Source organism: Xiphophorus maculatus, chromosome 19 (genome assembly GCF_002775205.1).
Source record: "Xiphophorus maculatus strain JP 163 A chromosome 19, X_maculatus-5.0-male, whole genome shotgun sequence".
Lineage (NCBI taxonomy): Eukaryota > Metazoa > Chordata > Actinopteri > Cyprinodontiformes > Poeciliidae > Xiphophorus > Xiphophorus maculatus.
In genome coordinates, this window is record NC_036461.1 from 20,293,375 (window position 1) to 20,311,072 (window position 17,698).

The 17,698-nt window shown below is 39.1% G+C and overlaps 1 protein-coding gene across 5 annotated transcripts in view; it reads right to left on the reverse strand.

Moving 5' to 3' along the window:
• The window catches only part of LOC102227721, a 38,830-nt gene extending 23,060 nt beyond the window's left edge, over nucleotides 1–15,770 (reverse strand). For 4 of the 5 annotated variants that reach the window (XR_002754517.1, XM_023353226.1, XM_023353227.1 and 1 more), the window contains exons 1-4: nucleotides 10,572–15,770; nucleotides 5,172–6,327; nucleotides 1,020–2,745; nucleotides 82–211 (exon numbers count right to left, since the gene is read on the reverse strand). Coding sequence is in view for 4 of the 5 variants with exons in the window: in XM_023353226.1 (XP_023208994.1) it covers nucleotides 82–211; nucleotides 1,020–2,745; nucleotides 5,172–6,274 (2,959 nt within the window). In the remaining variant the exon portion in view is untranslated. The remainder of the gene's footprint in view (nucleotides 1–81; nucleotides 212–1,019; nucleotides 2,746–5,171; nucleotides 6,328–10,571) is intronic. The other variant, XM_023353225.1, reaches the window with a different exon arrangement.
• Nucleotides 15,771–17,698: the final 1,928 nt, after the last annotated feature.

Genomic DNA, 17,698 nt, shown 5'->3' on the forward strand with positions numbered 1-17,698 from the left:
ACACAACCTCAACTTCACTAGGTGAAAACATTGTTCATCAAACTCGGATAGTTTGATAAAGAATGATGCTTGTTGCAATACCCCTGCTGCTGCTGCTGCTGCTGCTGCTGCTGTCGTCGTCCGCCTCTTCCTCAGGTTTGGGGTCAGGGGTCAGCTGAGGGTCAGGGTGCAGCTCTTCAGATGACTCAGCAGTGTGGAGTTTTAGGGCCTCCTGAAACGATAGGAATTTTTTTATTCTTATTCTCAAAATACATCGATGGGAAAATGTTTAAAATACAGCAAAATTATTAGTCCACAAGTTAATAATGACAACAGACAGTGATTATTGAGTCTATAAAATACAGTAACGGCAAACATGCACACAAATGATTGGTTGATGATATGAATCAGAATCAATACTACTGATGTAAACAGAGATGTAAATAAATGTTTCTGCAGTGACAGATGTTTGGAAACATGGCTGCTTGAGGCATTGCTTTAAATCACATGCAGATTTGTACATAACTAAGACCTCTATTATATTTGACATTTTTATAATAAATTCAGATGTTTTCACTGTAATACTGCAAAACATTCTGGTAGTTATGGAACCAACCATCTGCGGAGTCAAGGGGTGCTGCACTGTTCATGGTGAGATTTGATTGATTGATTGATTGAGTTAGGAGAGGAAGATGGATTGATGAAATCAATGAATGGATGGATGTTTCTCCACCTCTGGAAAATAAATCAATCACTTTGTGTAGGAAGTCTATATCACCAGTAAGTCACAGTAAAAGCAAAGAATGTTTAGAGGAAGTTTAGGATTTGGTTCATGCTTCCTGACAGTATCCCATGTATTTAACTGGAACAGGAAAAAGAGGGAATTCTCTTCAGTGGATGGTTAAGACCTCCCAGATCAAAACACCAGGAATCCATAGCACTACTAAAGCTAAAGCCAAAGGGCCCATGTAGCACAAACATAAGAATCTGGAACTATCCTTTTTAAACATTTTTCCACCAAACATTTAACTTCACTTTACCTTTGATGTGAAAGAGACAAAAAGCTGCTCCTCAACCTCTTCAACTTTGGGCTGCTTACTCCTGTACTCATTCCCAGTCTGACCCACCTCCAACCTGGCCAGCTTCGTTGATTTCTTTCTCTTGCAGGGCTTGCTGCTTGAGACTGGCAGGACCGGCACAGAGGGCCGTGCCGGTTCCAAAACTGGCAAAGGTTGGCTGGTCACGGCCGCCACGTCCGTGTTGGAAAACTCCACCCCGATGTCGTCGTCGGTGGAGAAAAAGTGCACAAGCTCTGAGAGGGAAGTTGTGGGCGACAAGCCGTCTTCGTCCAGTGAAGAGAAGGTTGGAGACAGTGGGAGCTGGAGAGTGAGGGGGGACAGCTCTGCAGGGAAAGGCAGAGACTGTTCGCTGTCTTGAAATGATGGAATAGAGTCTTTTGGAGTGGTCTGCGTCGAAGATATAACACTCTGTGGTTCAGGAAGGCAGGACAACAAAGGCGAAGTGACCGACATTACAGGAGACGACTGCTGCTGGGGCTGTAATGTTGTGAAAGACGAGTTTGCATATGTCCCAGACAGAGGTAACACCGTATGCCATTTAAAGACTGATGAGTTTCTGCAGTGTTGGGGTTCCGGAGTACTCGCTGCAGCAGATGTTGCAGAGTCAAGTTCTAAAGCTAATGAGGCTGGAAGAGGAGGTAAAGGTTCTGGGGAGCTCGCTGGCGACAAAGGGTCAAAGTCGAACGAGGAACACTGAGGGTCCGGAAGCAGAGAGTCGATCTTCAAGGAGCGGGAGCCTGAAGGTGGTGTGGAGGACTCTGCTGCTGCTTTGGGGGAGTCCGGGAGAGACAATGCCGAACTGAGATGCAAGGACAAATCAGGTGATCCAGAGGTAGACGATGCGGAAAGGGTGAGTGCAGACATCTCAAGCGAGCCGAATGTATTCTCAGAGTTGGATATCAATGCTTTATGGTCAGGGGCTGTTGACTCTGAGCATAAACATTCAGAAATTGTGATGAAGGGATCTTTAGCTTTTGGATCTGGAACTGCTGCATCTGAAGCAGTGAAAAGGTCTGGACCGGATGGGCTGGAGGGATTTGTTTCAGCTGCCTGTTCAGTAACATTTAAAAGCTTTTCATCTGGCAGAAGATTGTTTCCTCCACAGTCCTCCATGATGGGCTTGACGCTGGTTTCCTGTTGAGGCGCTGCGGCAGGACTCAGAGAACCACAGGACTCGGGCAGAGGTGCTTGAGGAGCAGACTCCGGTGTGTTCTTTGCCTTCTTAGATTTTGTTGAATGTTGCTTTAAAAAAAGTGCTAGTGCTGGTAGGGGAAGTCGAGCTGGTCGTTTCTGTTGCTTCACACCATCCGACTCGGCACCTACGTTACATTGTTGATGTGATTTGTTCAAGGAAACCTCCTCTTCTATAGGAGCAGCAGAGGAGCAGACTGTTCTGGCATCGGCAATAGAGTTAGAGTTAGACAGATGTTCGTTGTCTTTGACATTTCTGGTTGTTTCAACAGTTGAACTTTTCCTGGTGAATGTAGTGAGAGATCCATTGTTCTTGTGAACAATATTCTGTTTAGTCAGTCTGTCTGTCAAAGTTGTGGACGTAGTGTTGGCTTGTGCTGCTCCAGAGGAGTTGCTGTGGTTGCTGCCACGTTGCTCTTTGTGACATCTCTGCAGTGAGACATGAGCCTCGCAAATTAGCTCAGAAATTAACTTCGGGACTGGACGTGAACTGCTGCTGAAGGAAACCAGAGAGAAATGACACATTAGTGACACCGGCACACTTTGTTGTTAATATTTACTGATACTACTTGTGTCAATTTGCTCAATTTGTTACACAACTGACGACAAAAAGTGAGGTAAAGAAACATTTAAAAGCATACAGTAGAAAAAAAGCATAACTTTAATTGTTTGCTTGGAGCCATTTGCACCCGTAATAGAATCCCTAGCATTTTAGTTGTTTTGTTTCTGTAATGGCATAGTTCAAAAAGATCCAGAATTCGTATCTATCTTCAACAGTGACTGGACCTAAATCTGCTCATTTCTGGTGGAGGGACGCTGAGCAGAAAGAGGAAGACAGTCTCACTACCCCTAGCACTGCAGCACTCTATGCTACAAAAATGTTACATCTGTTTGATATTTGACATCAATGTCTCTTTTTAGTCCACTTACAAAGAATTCAATAAAAAGATGAATAGCTGGCTTTGATTGGCAATCAACACGTGGAAAAACTGGACCCTCCACTGTTAGCATCAAAAACCTGCAGCATTTATGATCAATGCTGGTTACATTCAACTGTTTAAAAAGCAAGTGTGTTGGGGAAAAAACAAAATCAATCAAATTTGGAATAGACAGGTCACAGAAATTAGTACTGAAGGGGGGACTGTTATAAAGTAGAGATAAATAATTAACTGTTTACTATCTGTCAATACAAATCATTAGCTGATAATGAGTGTGCTGTAGCATAAGTGTGATTAAACTGAAGCATAGTGGGCATGAAATGGCTCAAATTTATTACAATATTTCTACACAAAAGAATATGAATTTGTTTTTCTAAATTGCTTTAAATTTACATTTATTGTAAATTGGTGCAAAATAAATACATTGAATTAAATCTATTTTAATATTTCTGGCATGGTGACTGTATTGCCAATAAATGTCATTAATGTGCCGTAAAAGCAGTCCCAAGAGGTTCCAAAAGTAGAGGGGAATCTTTTAGTTCTCAGCCCAGCTCCCGGTTTTAGACCACGCGGCAGACACCCGGTCTACTTTGGAGACTATCCTTAATACTTTCCGTTTTGATAAAACCTAATGTCAGACTTTTTTATGTTATCCTGACCTATCTCTGTAACTATACTGCTATTGGCTAAGGTTCAGACAGCAGGATTTTTAAATTATCTGCCCATTTTCAAAATGCGAGGGACCCCATAGACACGACCAAATCTGAGGTGTAGAAGGTTTGGCCCTACGGTGTGTGGTGTCCGGTGTGTGGTGTCCGGATGTGATGAGTTGCAAATTTCATTCTCGAGATCAAACGCGAGTTTGATGATGGCCATGTTTGTTCAGAGTGAACAAATATGGCCAACAGGAAAGAAGCAATGGCAGAGTTTGATTATTTTTAACAGAGAGAAAAAAAACAACAACAAAAAACACAAGACTGCATCAACCACCAACAGAATGGAGTTACAAAAATAAATGAACATTCAAATAATATTCTCATTTATTTTATTATTTATGACTGTAAATAAAGTTATTGAAATATCTATTAATAGCGATCTGGTAAACAATAGCACCAAAAAAAGGTGAAATGAAGATAAGGAAAACAAATGTATTATGCATCAGTTCAAAATACACATTTTCATTTCTAAAACCTACTCATGATACCCTTAACACGTCCAACACACATTGATATGAGAAGTTAAAGCTCTTGTGCTAGAATGGCTGATAAATGAATGTAAAGTTACCTGCAGTGTCAGTACAAATTGATGCATTAAACAAACAAACTGAAAAAACTTTAAATAAAAAAAAAAAAACACACTTATTTTAACTCATTACAATTATTGTTGCATGGATATTAAATTATGTTTTATAAGCAGGAATGTTTTATTTGAGAATCGTTCATTTAAATTTTAAAACTAGGATTTACTTTTAAATAGGAGGAATGTACAGTTATATTTAAAAAATGCAGGTAGGTGATTTAAAGCGATGCTGGGTTGGTTTCACAAAGGTTTAGAGAATGTTTTTTGCTAAAAACCAAGGAAACAACGGGACAAATGTCAGTACTTAATTCATAAAATAAACCTCTGCCACAATAAGGTAATCCAAAGTGATAGTTCCATTCTACAGGACAAAAGGTCTTCTCAAGAAACAGAATCCATTTTGGTATGCTATCAGAGGGAGTTTACTAAACACTGAGAACCACCAGATATCAAAGAGAAAACATTTTAGAAAGCCAGACCGATCTGGAAGAGTCGTTTTTGAGATCAAATTTGCCATTCATTCTATACAAAATACCAGCCTAGTCTTTCAGGGCTTTGAGTGACCGTGGAAACAGAGACTTCTTGAAGAACGCTGCCTTAATGACATCTTGACTTGGACCTAAAGACTTCTTGCTGTGGCAAAAAAGTAATAAAATATTTTTCACATTGAACTGTCAGGACTTACCTGGGACTTTCCACTGGAGTGGTGGCAGCAGCTGGCTGGGTGTTGCTCGCTGTGGATTTTTCCTGAGGCTCTTTTGGCGGTGATAGTTTCACGTCCAATGCTTTTGAATTTCTGGGTTTGTGGTTTGCTAGCAAAATCTTTAAGCTCTTCTTCACGGGATGCTGCTCAGTGTTCGTCTTGCCTTCGTAACTGTTCGAATCTTTGTCTGCGTTTCCTTTGAGTCTTAAGCCACATGTATTGACCCGGTCCTCCTTCAGTTTTTTAACGAACGGGTTGTAGTTCACCTTCAGCTGGGTAAACTGGGGGTTTTGGTATGTGGTGACTGTTATAAACTCAGTCTGGGGGAAAGTGAAAGTGAGAACATTGGGACCGTTCAGTCTAAATTCTTCTATGGCTTTGTCTGCCTGGACCACATGCAGTTGCGGTAAATAGCGGTGCATCGGATGCAGGATAATGTTCCCCTCCTGGTCTGAGGTGTTGTTTGTGAGTTTCAGTCTGTAAAAGGACACTGGACTCTGCATCCAGTGCTGACCTGTTGCTGGGGAGTCTGGGTGAACGAAAGGCTTACTCCTCACGTGACGCTCTGCTTTTCGGCAAACTTGCCAGCTCTCACCCGTCCACCTATACTGACTGCCGTCTAAAGGCTCAACGTCCATGACCAGAGAGTACTTCCTTGATGACTGCAAGCCAGTGACGCGGAAGCGGCAGTAAGGGAACATTCTGCTCCCTTGCTTGGTCAGAATCATTTCTGTTCTACATTTATAGAACTCATTCCACATGCCGTTGTTGTCTAGTGTCACTTTGACATCTTTACAGTCGCAGTCAGGTGACAGGACATCAGAAGGAGAGTTTATACAGGTGGGATGCCTGAGTTCACCCATCTTCATGATGGCCTCCTTGGCTGGGTGCATCTTCTGTTTTCCACTAATATTTGCTTCACTGGTGGACACACAGATGCCCTGGACAGTCCCACTGTGTTGCACCTTTCCTGGTCTTACAGCCACAAGGCATGCAGGTGAATGATCAGCCGTTGGAGCTGCTGCAGGGGCAGTCACCCCTTCCTTCAGGATCACCATACCTTGACGCGTCTTCAAAGAGGCCATGAACCGACCCCAGAAGGATCCCACTTCTCGGCATAATATTTCAAGATGGCATCCTGAAAAACAAGATCCATACTGTGTCAGTACAGCTGGACATTTCATCTGAGATTTTGGATACAGCAAACCGATATTTCCAATCTTAAATGTACAGCTTAGAGCAACAGTGTAAAAGATGAATTGTGCCTCAAGTCTTTATCTAAATATAGTTGGATCGTACATTTTCCTGATCCTAAAAAGTCCCCCTAAAAACTCCGAGACAAACCACTCAACACTGCACAATTGAGATGAACCGATCAGAACTTTGTAGCTCATTTCCATCCTAACAACGTTAGCCAATTTGGATTTCTCTTGAAAACTGTAATATAAGATGAAGATAGAACAAAATTCAAATATTGTTTTTCATTATCTGTTGTTAATTTATCATATTGGGAGCACAGAACCATTACGCTACTATGGGAGCTGCCATTGTATATCAGAATATCACCATTGTTTTTTTTTATCAATTAAATTCTAAATATACTTTAGAATATTATATCCCAATATAATATTCTATATTATATTTTACTGGCATGTAACAATAAGTTACATGTTTTATGAAAGACAATGAAAGCCATTATCTGTAGAAGGTCTTGCTCTCTCTCACTCTCTGGCAGCCTAAACCAACTACATATGTCACAGAGAATGCAGTTTCCTTTTAAACAGAGCTGGGCAATAAACCAATTTTATCAATTAATCAAACTTTCTGTTTATGATGATTTGATTTTTGGAGAAAAATCTATTTTTTGATTTTTTTTCCCTCTCCATTACATTCCTTGGGCTTCCATTGTTCAGAGTGATATCAGCTCAGCCTGGTTCTACCATCTTGCTTTACGGCTTATATCCATTTGGACTTTGAATTCGGGTCAAATCCCAGAAGAGACTGAATCCAGTTTTTGAAAAATATTTTCTGTCAGTTGGAATTTCTTTTTAAGAAAATTAGATTTTAAAAAAAAAGATTAAATCAGAAATTGGATTTGGTATGAAAAAAAACAACTAGAAATGTTATTTTTAAGCTATATTATCCAGCCCTACTTTTATACATCCTGAAAAAGAACAGGTTTCTTATTTTCCATCCTGGAATGTGGCTCATCAGGATGCGTTTATGGGCAGTGGGAAACGGGTTTCTCTCTTAAAATAGTTGTAATGTGACATCAACCTAAAAAAAACTGACACTAACTGGGGGACACCAAGCCAATTTTACACAGCCTATCAAATTTTTCTAGGTACAAAAGTAGTGTGAGTGTGTAAACTGCCCCTGCAGTTTATAAAGTCAGACATTTTGTTATGTAAAACTGTAATCTGCGCATTTAAAACCATGACAACAACAGACACACACCACAGTCAGCTAAGTGAACATTACACACAGGTTTTGATGCACACACAGATTCCAAACTTCTGTCTCCATCCAGGAACCGGAGGGACAGGTTTGGTTGTTAATTTAATTTTTACATGTTATTGTAGAACTGAAATAAAGCTTAAACAAACAATATTGCATGTGTTGTAGTTTTTATGGGGGGGAAAACCCCAAACATATTGTCCAGAACAACTACTGGTAAACTGGCCACTGCTTGTAAAACCCACCATTGCACATCTAATTATAGTTGTATGGATACATTTATAAGCATTTCCTATTGGATCTTAGTAACACATAGTACTGTGTTATTGTTGACTGTGTTCTATGACTTTGTATTTTAGTTTTTATGATGTAAAACACTTTGAAATGCCTTGTTGCTGGAAGGTGCTATACAAATAAAATTTGATTGATTGATTGTATGATAGCAAGTGTTTGAAGGTTCAAAATCCTAAAATATTAATAGCACTCTTCCTATTCCATATTACAAAGCAAATGTCCCCCAATTAGTCAAACTTGTAATTTCAACATGACTGTGTTGGTAAGAAGGCATTCCAGCTGCACTTCCTGTCTTGGTTCTACAGTCATTTTCAATAAATTTTGAAAATTAAGCAGACATAAAACTAATTCTTACCACCACATTTATTTATTAAAAATGATTTGTATTGCTTTGATGTAATACGTTATTCTTAAATGTCATGTTTTCATTAGCTGGAAGCAGAAAATCGTCACAATTAACAAAGAAAGCTGAGTTATTGCATTTAATATATTTGACTTGGTACATTTAGTTACTGAAAAAAAACTTTTCAATAATGAATAGGTCTGTATATGCAAAGTTCAGTTTTGTCTCCACTGCTGAAACAGTTGCTGAATTCAACTTTCAGCCAACACTCTGTCATGTTGTGTGGAAAAAAACCGAGTGAAAAACCTCAAGTTCTACATCTACATCATTATCTATGACGACTGCCTTATTTAAATAAAACAACTAGACCCGACATTCTGCTGACAGATATTATTTAGTGGAGTTTAAAGTTGTACAATATGTGGAGTCATAACTAGCACAATATTTCTGCCTCCTAACAGAAACTCTGCTTGCTAATACGATATGTAGTTTGAAAGACTTCATTTTATTCCCTCAACTGATATAAATCTTAGTGACCAAGATGCTAATATTCAGGGAGAGTGGAGATGGAAAAGAAGGAAAGATTGAAGAAAATGTGGGATAGCCAGAAATAAATGTCAGGACAAATTAACAAGAGCGTCACAATATCGGTAGAAATACAGAACACATCTCCTCCTCATAATCATTATTCCAACTATATTTACTTAAGCAAAATTGTAAACAAACCACTAAATATGATGGTTTGAGACATTGTGGAGATATTTATTATCTCTTCTCATCATTCTGTTCTTTAAATAGTAACAACTATAACCAGCTGCTATAAGTTGGTTAATAAGACAAGCTATGTGCTTGCAGTTGCCATCAAACTTCCCTAAAACTTGAAGTTTGCCAAATGGAGTTCCAACTGAAGGAGTAATACCCAACAGCCAAATTTGACTGAAAGCAACTTTAGCCGGTTCCTAGCTAGCTGATCAGCAGTGCACAGCAACAGTGGGGGTGAGGGCAAAGCTGCATTACACTATGACCTAAACATATTCAGAAAACTGGCCAATCCAGGTGTTCTATTAATAGAACCTTAAACTGGATGGTATACCTGGCTTTTCACAACATTGGAATATCTCAACACCAAGAATCAGTCAAGATCACAGAAAGTTATTTCAGGCCACTGGCTGTTAAAGTAGAAGGAAACATTTCTCAATAGTCTTCTGTTGAAAGCAGCAACTTTTGGGCACAAAGTTAATAAGTCAAACAATACTGGTTGGGGCTGCATTTTACTGCAGTTATCACTGTTGCTGTGCAGTACAAAGGTCCTCGGTTCAAACCCAAATCAGAATCTTTATGTACTGAATTTGCATTTTCTCCATAAATATTTGTGGGTTCTCTCTGGGTACTACAGCTTCCACCCAGAGTCCAAAAAGCTGCATAGTAGGTTAACTTGCTTCTTGTTTAATTTTCTTGACATTAAGAATAAGCCACTAAGCTTGGTTGTTTGTCCTGTGATGGACTGGTGATCTGTACCCACCATTTGCCCATTGATTGCTGGAGGTATGCACCAACCCACAAGGAACAATCGGGGGTAGATGATGGACAAAACTGGATTGAAACACAACAGGAAGCTTAAATATTGGTATGATTCAGGTACTATGTCAAATTCTGGAAAAGTTCAAACAAAATAGCGGTTAGCCATGGTTAGCTTCTCGGTCTTCTACCTTAGACGTTGATTTAAGATTATGAACTTGATTTCTTTTGGGAAGGTTTGTTATTAAAGAGAAAAAAACATATCAACGTTTAAGAAAAATCAAGAAGGTAACCTTCAACAGATTTTGTGGTTCTTCCATATTGGAATCAATGCTAACAGCTACTAGCTGCTCTTTTGTTTGACTAAGGACAATGGTTTAAAGATTAGTCCTTCACAGTCAAATGAATAACCTTGGAGACTTGGTCAAATGTATGCTCAGTCTAAAACCCACTCTGCTAAGACACACATATAATGTTATTAACTATCCTGTTGATTATGTTTCAGATGTAAAAGCTGCCATTAGCCAGCGACTAATGGCAGCAAGATGGTGAAGAATGCAGTTGATAAAAAGAGTCAAATGAAATGCCGTGTATGTTAGTAAGATTGTCTTTGTTCTGTGCTCTCAGTAGATCCGATAGTACATATATCACTGTGCTGTTAAGCCAGAAATACCTAGCTAGCTGCAGGCCATAGTCACAGCCCAGTAATGGCTGCCCACCAAACATCAAACATATCCCAGCACGTGCTCTTCTATCTGCACGCACATTACCTTCTGCCTATAGGAGCACACGGAGTGTGTCCTGATGCCACATCAAATCCGTCCTTGTCGTCGATAACTCCATCGGTCTGGCGTGCACATGAGGACCATTCACTGTTAAAAAAAAAAAAACATAACACGCTTTTTTTTTCTTGTTACGTCACCATCACCGTCCTCTTCTTCCGGAACTGCGCAGACTCAGACGCCATCTTACAAAAGCCACCTGGGTGAAACGTGTTCGTGCTACGCAAACAACGGAGAAGTACAGGATTTGACGCTGGATACCCACAGGAAGAGACCCACAGGAAGAGACCCCAGGGCGGCTCTGCTCTCCTTCTGACGCCTTCCTCTCGGGGTTCACATGTCACTAGCTACTCGAGGCTCGAGGGTGAGCTCTCTCAGATCAACACGAGCAGGCATCTGGATCCATGTTTTCTTCTGTGAATAGAAGTACAGCTTAAAGAAATTGCGACGGAAGCAAAACTCGTCTGGATTGTAACGGGTTATTTGTTCTTATTATAGTGCTTTCTTTATTGTTTCCGTGCTTTGACGTTTGACAGTTCTTTTAACATTAGGTTGTGTGAACACATTTAATTTAATAGTCTTCGTCTTCGAGATGTGGACATCGATGTTCTGTATTTAATATATTGTCTTGAGTCTTGTGTTTAACCTCCGCCATGTTGTTTGCGCCGGGTTTAAACACCGTCATCCCGTCATGGCGGCCGCAGATGGAGATTAGGAGTAGGGTAACACACACGGGGCGGGGGGAGTTATTTGTCTCGACTCTGTTATCTCCCTTACAGACCCGAACCGGACAAATGGACCGTGAAGGATGGAACCAAGAAGACCGCATAGCTGCTTGCAAATCACACTGCATGTTAAAGAACCATATATTTTTATAACAAGTGTGTTTGTGTGCATATTGAAGATATTCGGGATGGGATGTGGAAGCTTGCAGTATGGGCGTGGTCTGTTGGCCAGAACCCTTCGACTTCCGTTTGATTGTAGTTGGGAGGGGGAGACACCTAGCCACGGGGGGCGCTGTTGTAAAGGATAGCATTGCTGGTATGACGCTGTTGCCAAATGACGCTGGTAAGTTATATTCTGATGTATTCTTTTGTGTCGTACGAACATCAACTGCACGCGAGATGTTGTGCCACGTTAAACACCGGGAGAGCTCGTTGACATGGAGCTGTACTTGGTTCGTGTCTTTACATTGGGTAACTGGTGATGTAATTAACAGATATTGCTAAAATAAAATATATGACTCACCATCTTCCCCTCCACAAAAGTTGACAATTTAATTGACTGTATGTTAATTTACAAGTTGGAGGTCCTTTGCCCTGTTTTTGTCGTTTAATCTTTCTTGATCTAAAAAGTCAAGAATGGAATGAAGCTGCTTGTCATAAAAATGTTTTACATTGTCCATAAACTTGGCTAAGCTTAACCAGCTTCAACAAATGATGACTTAAGGTATTTTTTTTACCATGTTTTTTGATCTGAACAAGCATCATATTCTATCAATGCATAAGTCAAATTTCAATATTTGGGATGCACAAATGTGAAAATCTGGGCCGATATCCAACCAAAAATACACGATGAGAAAACAACCACATTAGCTGTGTTTCAATAAAACTGTGTGCACAACTTTGTCAATATTCCGTTAATTCTGAAAAAAAAAAAAAAAACAATTTGGCAATGTTTCCATTGAATAAGAAACACAAAATCACACATGAAAAAGTTTGTTCACGTGCCATGTCATCATAAAACTTGCTGTGCCACAGTCCATCAACTACTTCCTGTTCCTCCTCTTTGTGGTTTGCGCGAGTGGCAACATCCGGTTGTTGACCTGTGACTCGTGATGCAAAAAAAAAGGTGCTTATTAAAAGTTTTTCATTGCAGTTTTGTGAAATAAACCAATTTTTATTCGGCCAATCATCGTAGTGATAAAAACGTATCGAAAAACGAGTTTTGTCAAATTCATTTTTGAAATTTCAAACTGCACAAGTAAATGGTCAATGTAAACACAACTACTGCTGTTATTGCTTCTTTCTTCAGTTAAACACAATTGAATCCTGCGCTGCATCACTATTAATGTCACACGACCAAGATGGAAATCAGTTAATGTCGGCACAATTTTACTTATTGGACCGATATATATATATTTTGTTTGTTTGTTTTGTTTTTTTGTTAATAGAACCCACAAACATCAGCTGATGCTAATATTATATCATACATCCTGTGAAATAATTAAAATTTTCAAAATTTGATTAAAACAAATTTGATTTGAACATTTTTATAACCTCTCATAATTTGCTGAAATATTTAAATACCAGCAAAAATGACCATGTTTAAATATGAGATGGTTTGTGCAAGAGGAAAAGTAAATGTTGAGGAATGAAGGAACTAATTGATCCAGATCCACTCTATCGATCTGAATTATTTTGTGTTTCCCCTGCTTATTTCCATTTACCTTTTTTTAAAAAAATTTAAGATACTAAAGGTGTTCAGAAATACAAATCTGCTTGCATTCTTTAATTGGATTTAAACCATAACCCAGGCTGGTTTCTGGATCAATATTTGATCCAGAAAATACAAACAGCTGAATGTTTGTATTTTTTTTAGTTTCACTGTTTTATTTCATTCTATTTTAACAAGGAATTGATTTTCAAGATCTCATTTTCATTCAAGTCCAGTTAAAATGGTATAGTTCCTGAGCTCAACTGCTATCCTTTTTAACACAGTAATCGGAACAACTATGTGTTAAAAAAACAACGTACCTGCACATGGAATACAGTTAAGCAGTTGGTTTCTGGTTTTCAACATTTCTTGTCAGACATTTAGAGCTGCAGTTTTCCTCTGGACAACAGTGTCCAAGTTCAGCATTGAAAGGCTCCAGGCAGGATTTAAACCTGGGATCTTGTGCTTGTGAGACGATGGTGCCAAGGAGTAATACTCATGTTCTTTGAGCCATCCTCTTTCTCGGTTTTCAGATCAAAATGTATTAAAATGGGAGCATTAATGGTCAGGATTCTTAATTGTAAATGTAATAAAACACTAAGCTCGTCCAACACCAGATGCAATCATATAGCCTGACCGATGCGTCTTCCAGAATGTTCTACTTTTGTCTCATCAGTCCAAACTATATTTTCTCTAAAGTTTTGAGGACCATGAAGATTTAGATTTTTTTGGAAAACAAGAGGCCTGTCTTTGTTTTTTCTTTACCAGCTGTGATTCTGGCTTTGGACCCTCCCTTGGAGGCCATTTTGCCCAGTGTCTCTTGTTGGTGAATCATTAACTCAGAACTTAACTTAGACAGGTGAAACCTGCAGAACTTTAGAAGTTCTTCTGGGTTATTGATTTAGTTTCCTTTTAAATTTTATCTATCCCAAAATGATTTGTCTATATGTGATGTCTGTACACAAAGAGCATATAAAATTAAAGTCAAATTTCTTCTTCCTTGTTTCTACAGAACTTTGGCCAATAAAGCTGATTCTGATGTGCAAACCAATCAGATTGAAGCCATCCTTTGAACTGGCTAGCTGTGTGTTTTGCACCAACCACATAAATTACTCTTGTAATACTTTTTGGAGGCCTGCTAATTCTGGGAAGAAGCTCCAAAGTCTTAGAAACGGTTTTCTTACCTTTTGAAAACTGATGGCAGTAGCACTGTTTACTATTTGCCTTGAATTTCTTTAGTTTGAGTCAGTCAAAAGTGTTGGCTTTCCAAATCTTTGAGCCTACCTCATGTTGTCAGTCAGGTTCTTGTTCAGTGATATTTCTTGATTCTACAAGTCAAATCAGTAATCAGACCTGAGTGTGGCCCGTGAAAACTAACTGTAAAAATATGATTAATTACTCTGTATTTGTGATTGAATAAAGTAGATCAACTTTTCCCATAAGGGCAGCTTGGTTTGGATGTCTCCCTTAATAAATTAAATAATTTTGTACATATTTAGATTTTACTGGTCTGATAATGGCCCTGCGATGGACTGGTGACCAGTCCAGGGTGTACCCCACCACTCACCCCAAATGTCTCACTGGAGATGGGCAGCAGCACCCCTCCTGACCCCATTAGAGACAAGGGTGTATAGAAAATGGATGGGATGGAATGGATGGTCTCATAATGGTCTGAAACATGACAAAAAGGTCAAAACAGAAATCTGTAAACAGGCAAATTGTTCTTACAGCACTAAACATATTAAAGTGAAAATGGGTAAAACTGACATAGTTTCATGTTTCAAATAAACTTCACCAGTAATGTTCACAGTTATAAGGGTGTTCTATTAAAATGACATTGAAATACAGCTTCCAATGTCCCTGCAAAGTCCTGCCAATAAAGGACAATGTTTCACGTTTTATATAAAGGCTGTTTCAGAATAGATCCTTAGCTTTTGTGTTTGAAAACTGTATTGTCCAGTTTTGTTGACATCACTTTTAATCAAGCTTTAGTGAAAAAGAAATTGAAGGTTTTTCTGGCTCTAGTGGCCTTTATTTGCAGCAAATAAGACAGAAAATAGGTAAAGAGCAAGTAAGGTCCAGACTCAGGAACTGAATGCATCAAGGACTTAGAGATGCCATAAACAGGCAGCTGCTCTACCTCAACACCGTCACCACCCCAGTATGAGAATAAATTTCAAGTTGATATTAATGATGTAAACCCGCTTTCATTTCCAAGTTTATTGTGGTTTTTCCAATGAGCACAACAGCTATTAAAATGCATCCTAAAAAATCTCCCAAAGGGAATTAAAATATTGCAGCATAAATAACTCTGGTCAGCAGCCAAAAAAAAATGTCAGGGGGTTTTCAACAGTTTTAGGGTCATGTTGATGAGCTGAATCCAAAAATCTCATTGGTTTTGCTCAATCAGGTCAACTTTCTGAATATGGAGCAACATGAGCATCAAAATGCAGGACTTGTTCTGACATCCGGATCACTGAGTGATGAGCAGGAGAGATTCCATCAGGACGGAAAAGAGACGGAGAATTTTACACAACGAAGACATAATGTTCAATTTACATGTACTTACCCTTAGTGTTTATTATTCAATTTATAGAAATCCAAGTTTGTAGCATTTAATTAATACACTGTGTTGGACCTTTTTTCCTTGAAACCTTTGTTGGATGAGAAATATGAACAGAAATGAACTGATAATGTCACAAAAATGTAATTTAGTCAGAAGATCAGATTTCTTTACATGAATTTAGAATAAAAACCTGACCTGATTGAGAAAAATCAATGTCATTTTTGGATTCAGCGGTGCAAAACTTCAAAAAAAAATTTTTTTTGTAGCCTAGTGTTATTAATATAAAAGTACCAAACAGAAGTAGAGATTAGCAATGTTCAACTCAGATCAAGATGAACACGTTTACAGACGGCAGCACAGCAATAAAAAGTGAAAGAGCACACCTTGTGGTGAGGAGGCAGATGGTGCCTCTCTGTTGATGACTGAAAAACTCACAGTGGTCTCTAAAATAACTTGAAACTGACAAAAGTACTAATGAGTAAAAGTTTACTGAAAATAAACCAGTGAAAATCACTTTTGTATGGTTAAACACAAAAAAGAAACTAATGGAACAGGCCTGAACAAAAACGATGGTGCCTGTACTTGATGTTTTGTTCCACAACCTTTGCAGGCAATCCACGTAATCGAACAATTCCTGTAGCAGTGAAGGGCACTTCAGAATAGTTCAGTGTTTTGCTCTTGGTGATTCTTGGGTCATTTGAGTCTTTATCCTGTTGAAAGATCCTATGACCTGTGACTGAGATCAGGCTTTCTGACAAGGCAGCACATTTCTGTCCGGAATACCCAGAGAGTCTTAAGATTTCATCATACCCTGCATCGAGACGCCCTGCACCAGATGTAGCACAGCAGCCCCAGAATATAACACATTTCATTTTTCAAGAAATGAACCAAGAGTTCATTTCTTGGTGTGCTTCAGTGCTGCATCAGTGAATAAAGAACTGACACGCCTTGACAAAAAGGCCCAGTGTTGTCTCATCTGTCCGAAGGACAATCTCCTAATGACCATCATCTCCTTGGCTTCCTGTGGCCCATGTTCAGTGTGGTACACACATTTTTATAGAGTTTTCCATATTCTGCTTTGAGGCATTTTTAAATTTTCTGTCACTGTCATTTTTAAATTAAATAAAATCATTGGCCAAGGGTCGAACAACTGCTGACAAATATATCTTTCACCCTAAAGGAAGACTGATGTCTTCTGTCTGTTTATACATTTGTGTAAATAGGTATTTAAATATATTACAATTAAAGTTTCAAAACTGCTAAAACCAGGGATGCACGATATATCTACATTAACATCGTATCGGCCGATGTAGCATATCGACATGAGCGTGATAAGTAGGAATGTGCAGATGTTAATTACCAATATTCATTTCCATCCTAGTGTAAAAAGTACTTTTTGGCATGGCGTCACATGGTTTGGAGGTTGCTTAACTGAAGCAGAAAAACCATATCAGTGGTGTGGTTGTTTATTCTTGATGTCAGAAGGGCAGGGAAAAATAAATATCAGCTGTAACAGCAATATCAATACTGGATATCAATATCAGCCCAAATTTTCCCATCGGTACATCCCTAGCTAAAACTTTGCCACAACACCTTTACAGATTTATGTCTCCCAAAGAAACTGGGTTGTCATATGGTTGACCTGGTACATGAAGTCAGACTCACTACCAACAGTTCCTCCCCGGACTCACCAGGACACAGCAGGCGTCTGCTCATCGCTGCCATCTGGCCACATACAAGGCCAAAATACACTAAATACAATGGCGGAGCGAGCAGAAAGGACTTCAGATTTTTGAAGCATAAAGTAACCCTGTGCTCCCGCTCTCTTCCACCGCACACTGCAGGTCAGCTGGCTGAATGAATGGTCTTAAAAATAAGACAAATTTGGCTTTTAACAAGACTTACAATATGTGCATGTGAACGGCAAAAAGGAATAACACATTTTGCAAAAAATTTTTTAAAAAACCTTGATAATTCTATTTGAAGGGGTGTGCATAGACTGGAATAATGTCATAAACACGACATAGCACCTGTTATGAACATGGAGTCTTCATGAACGTTTATGGCTGTTGTCATGAAGTGTCATTTGGTAAATAATGACACTGTTAGTGCA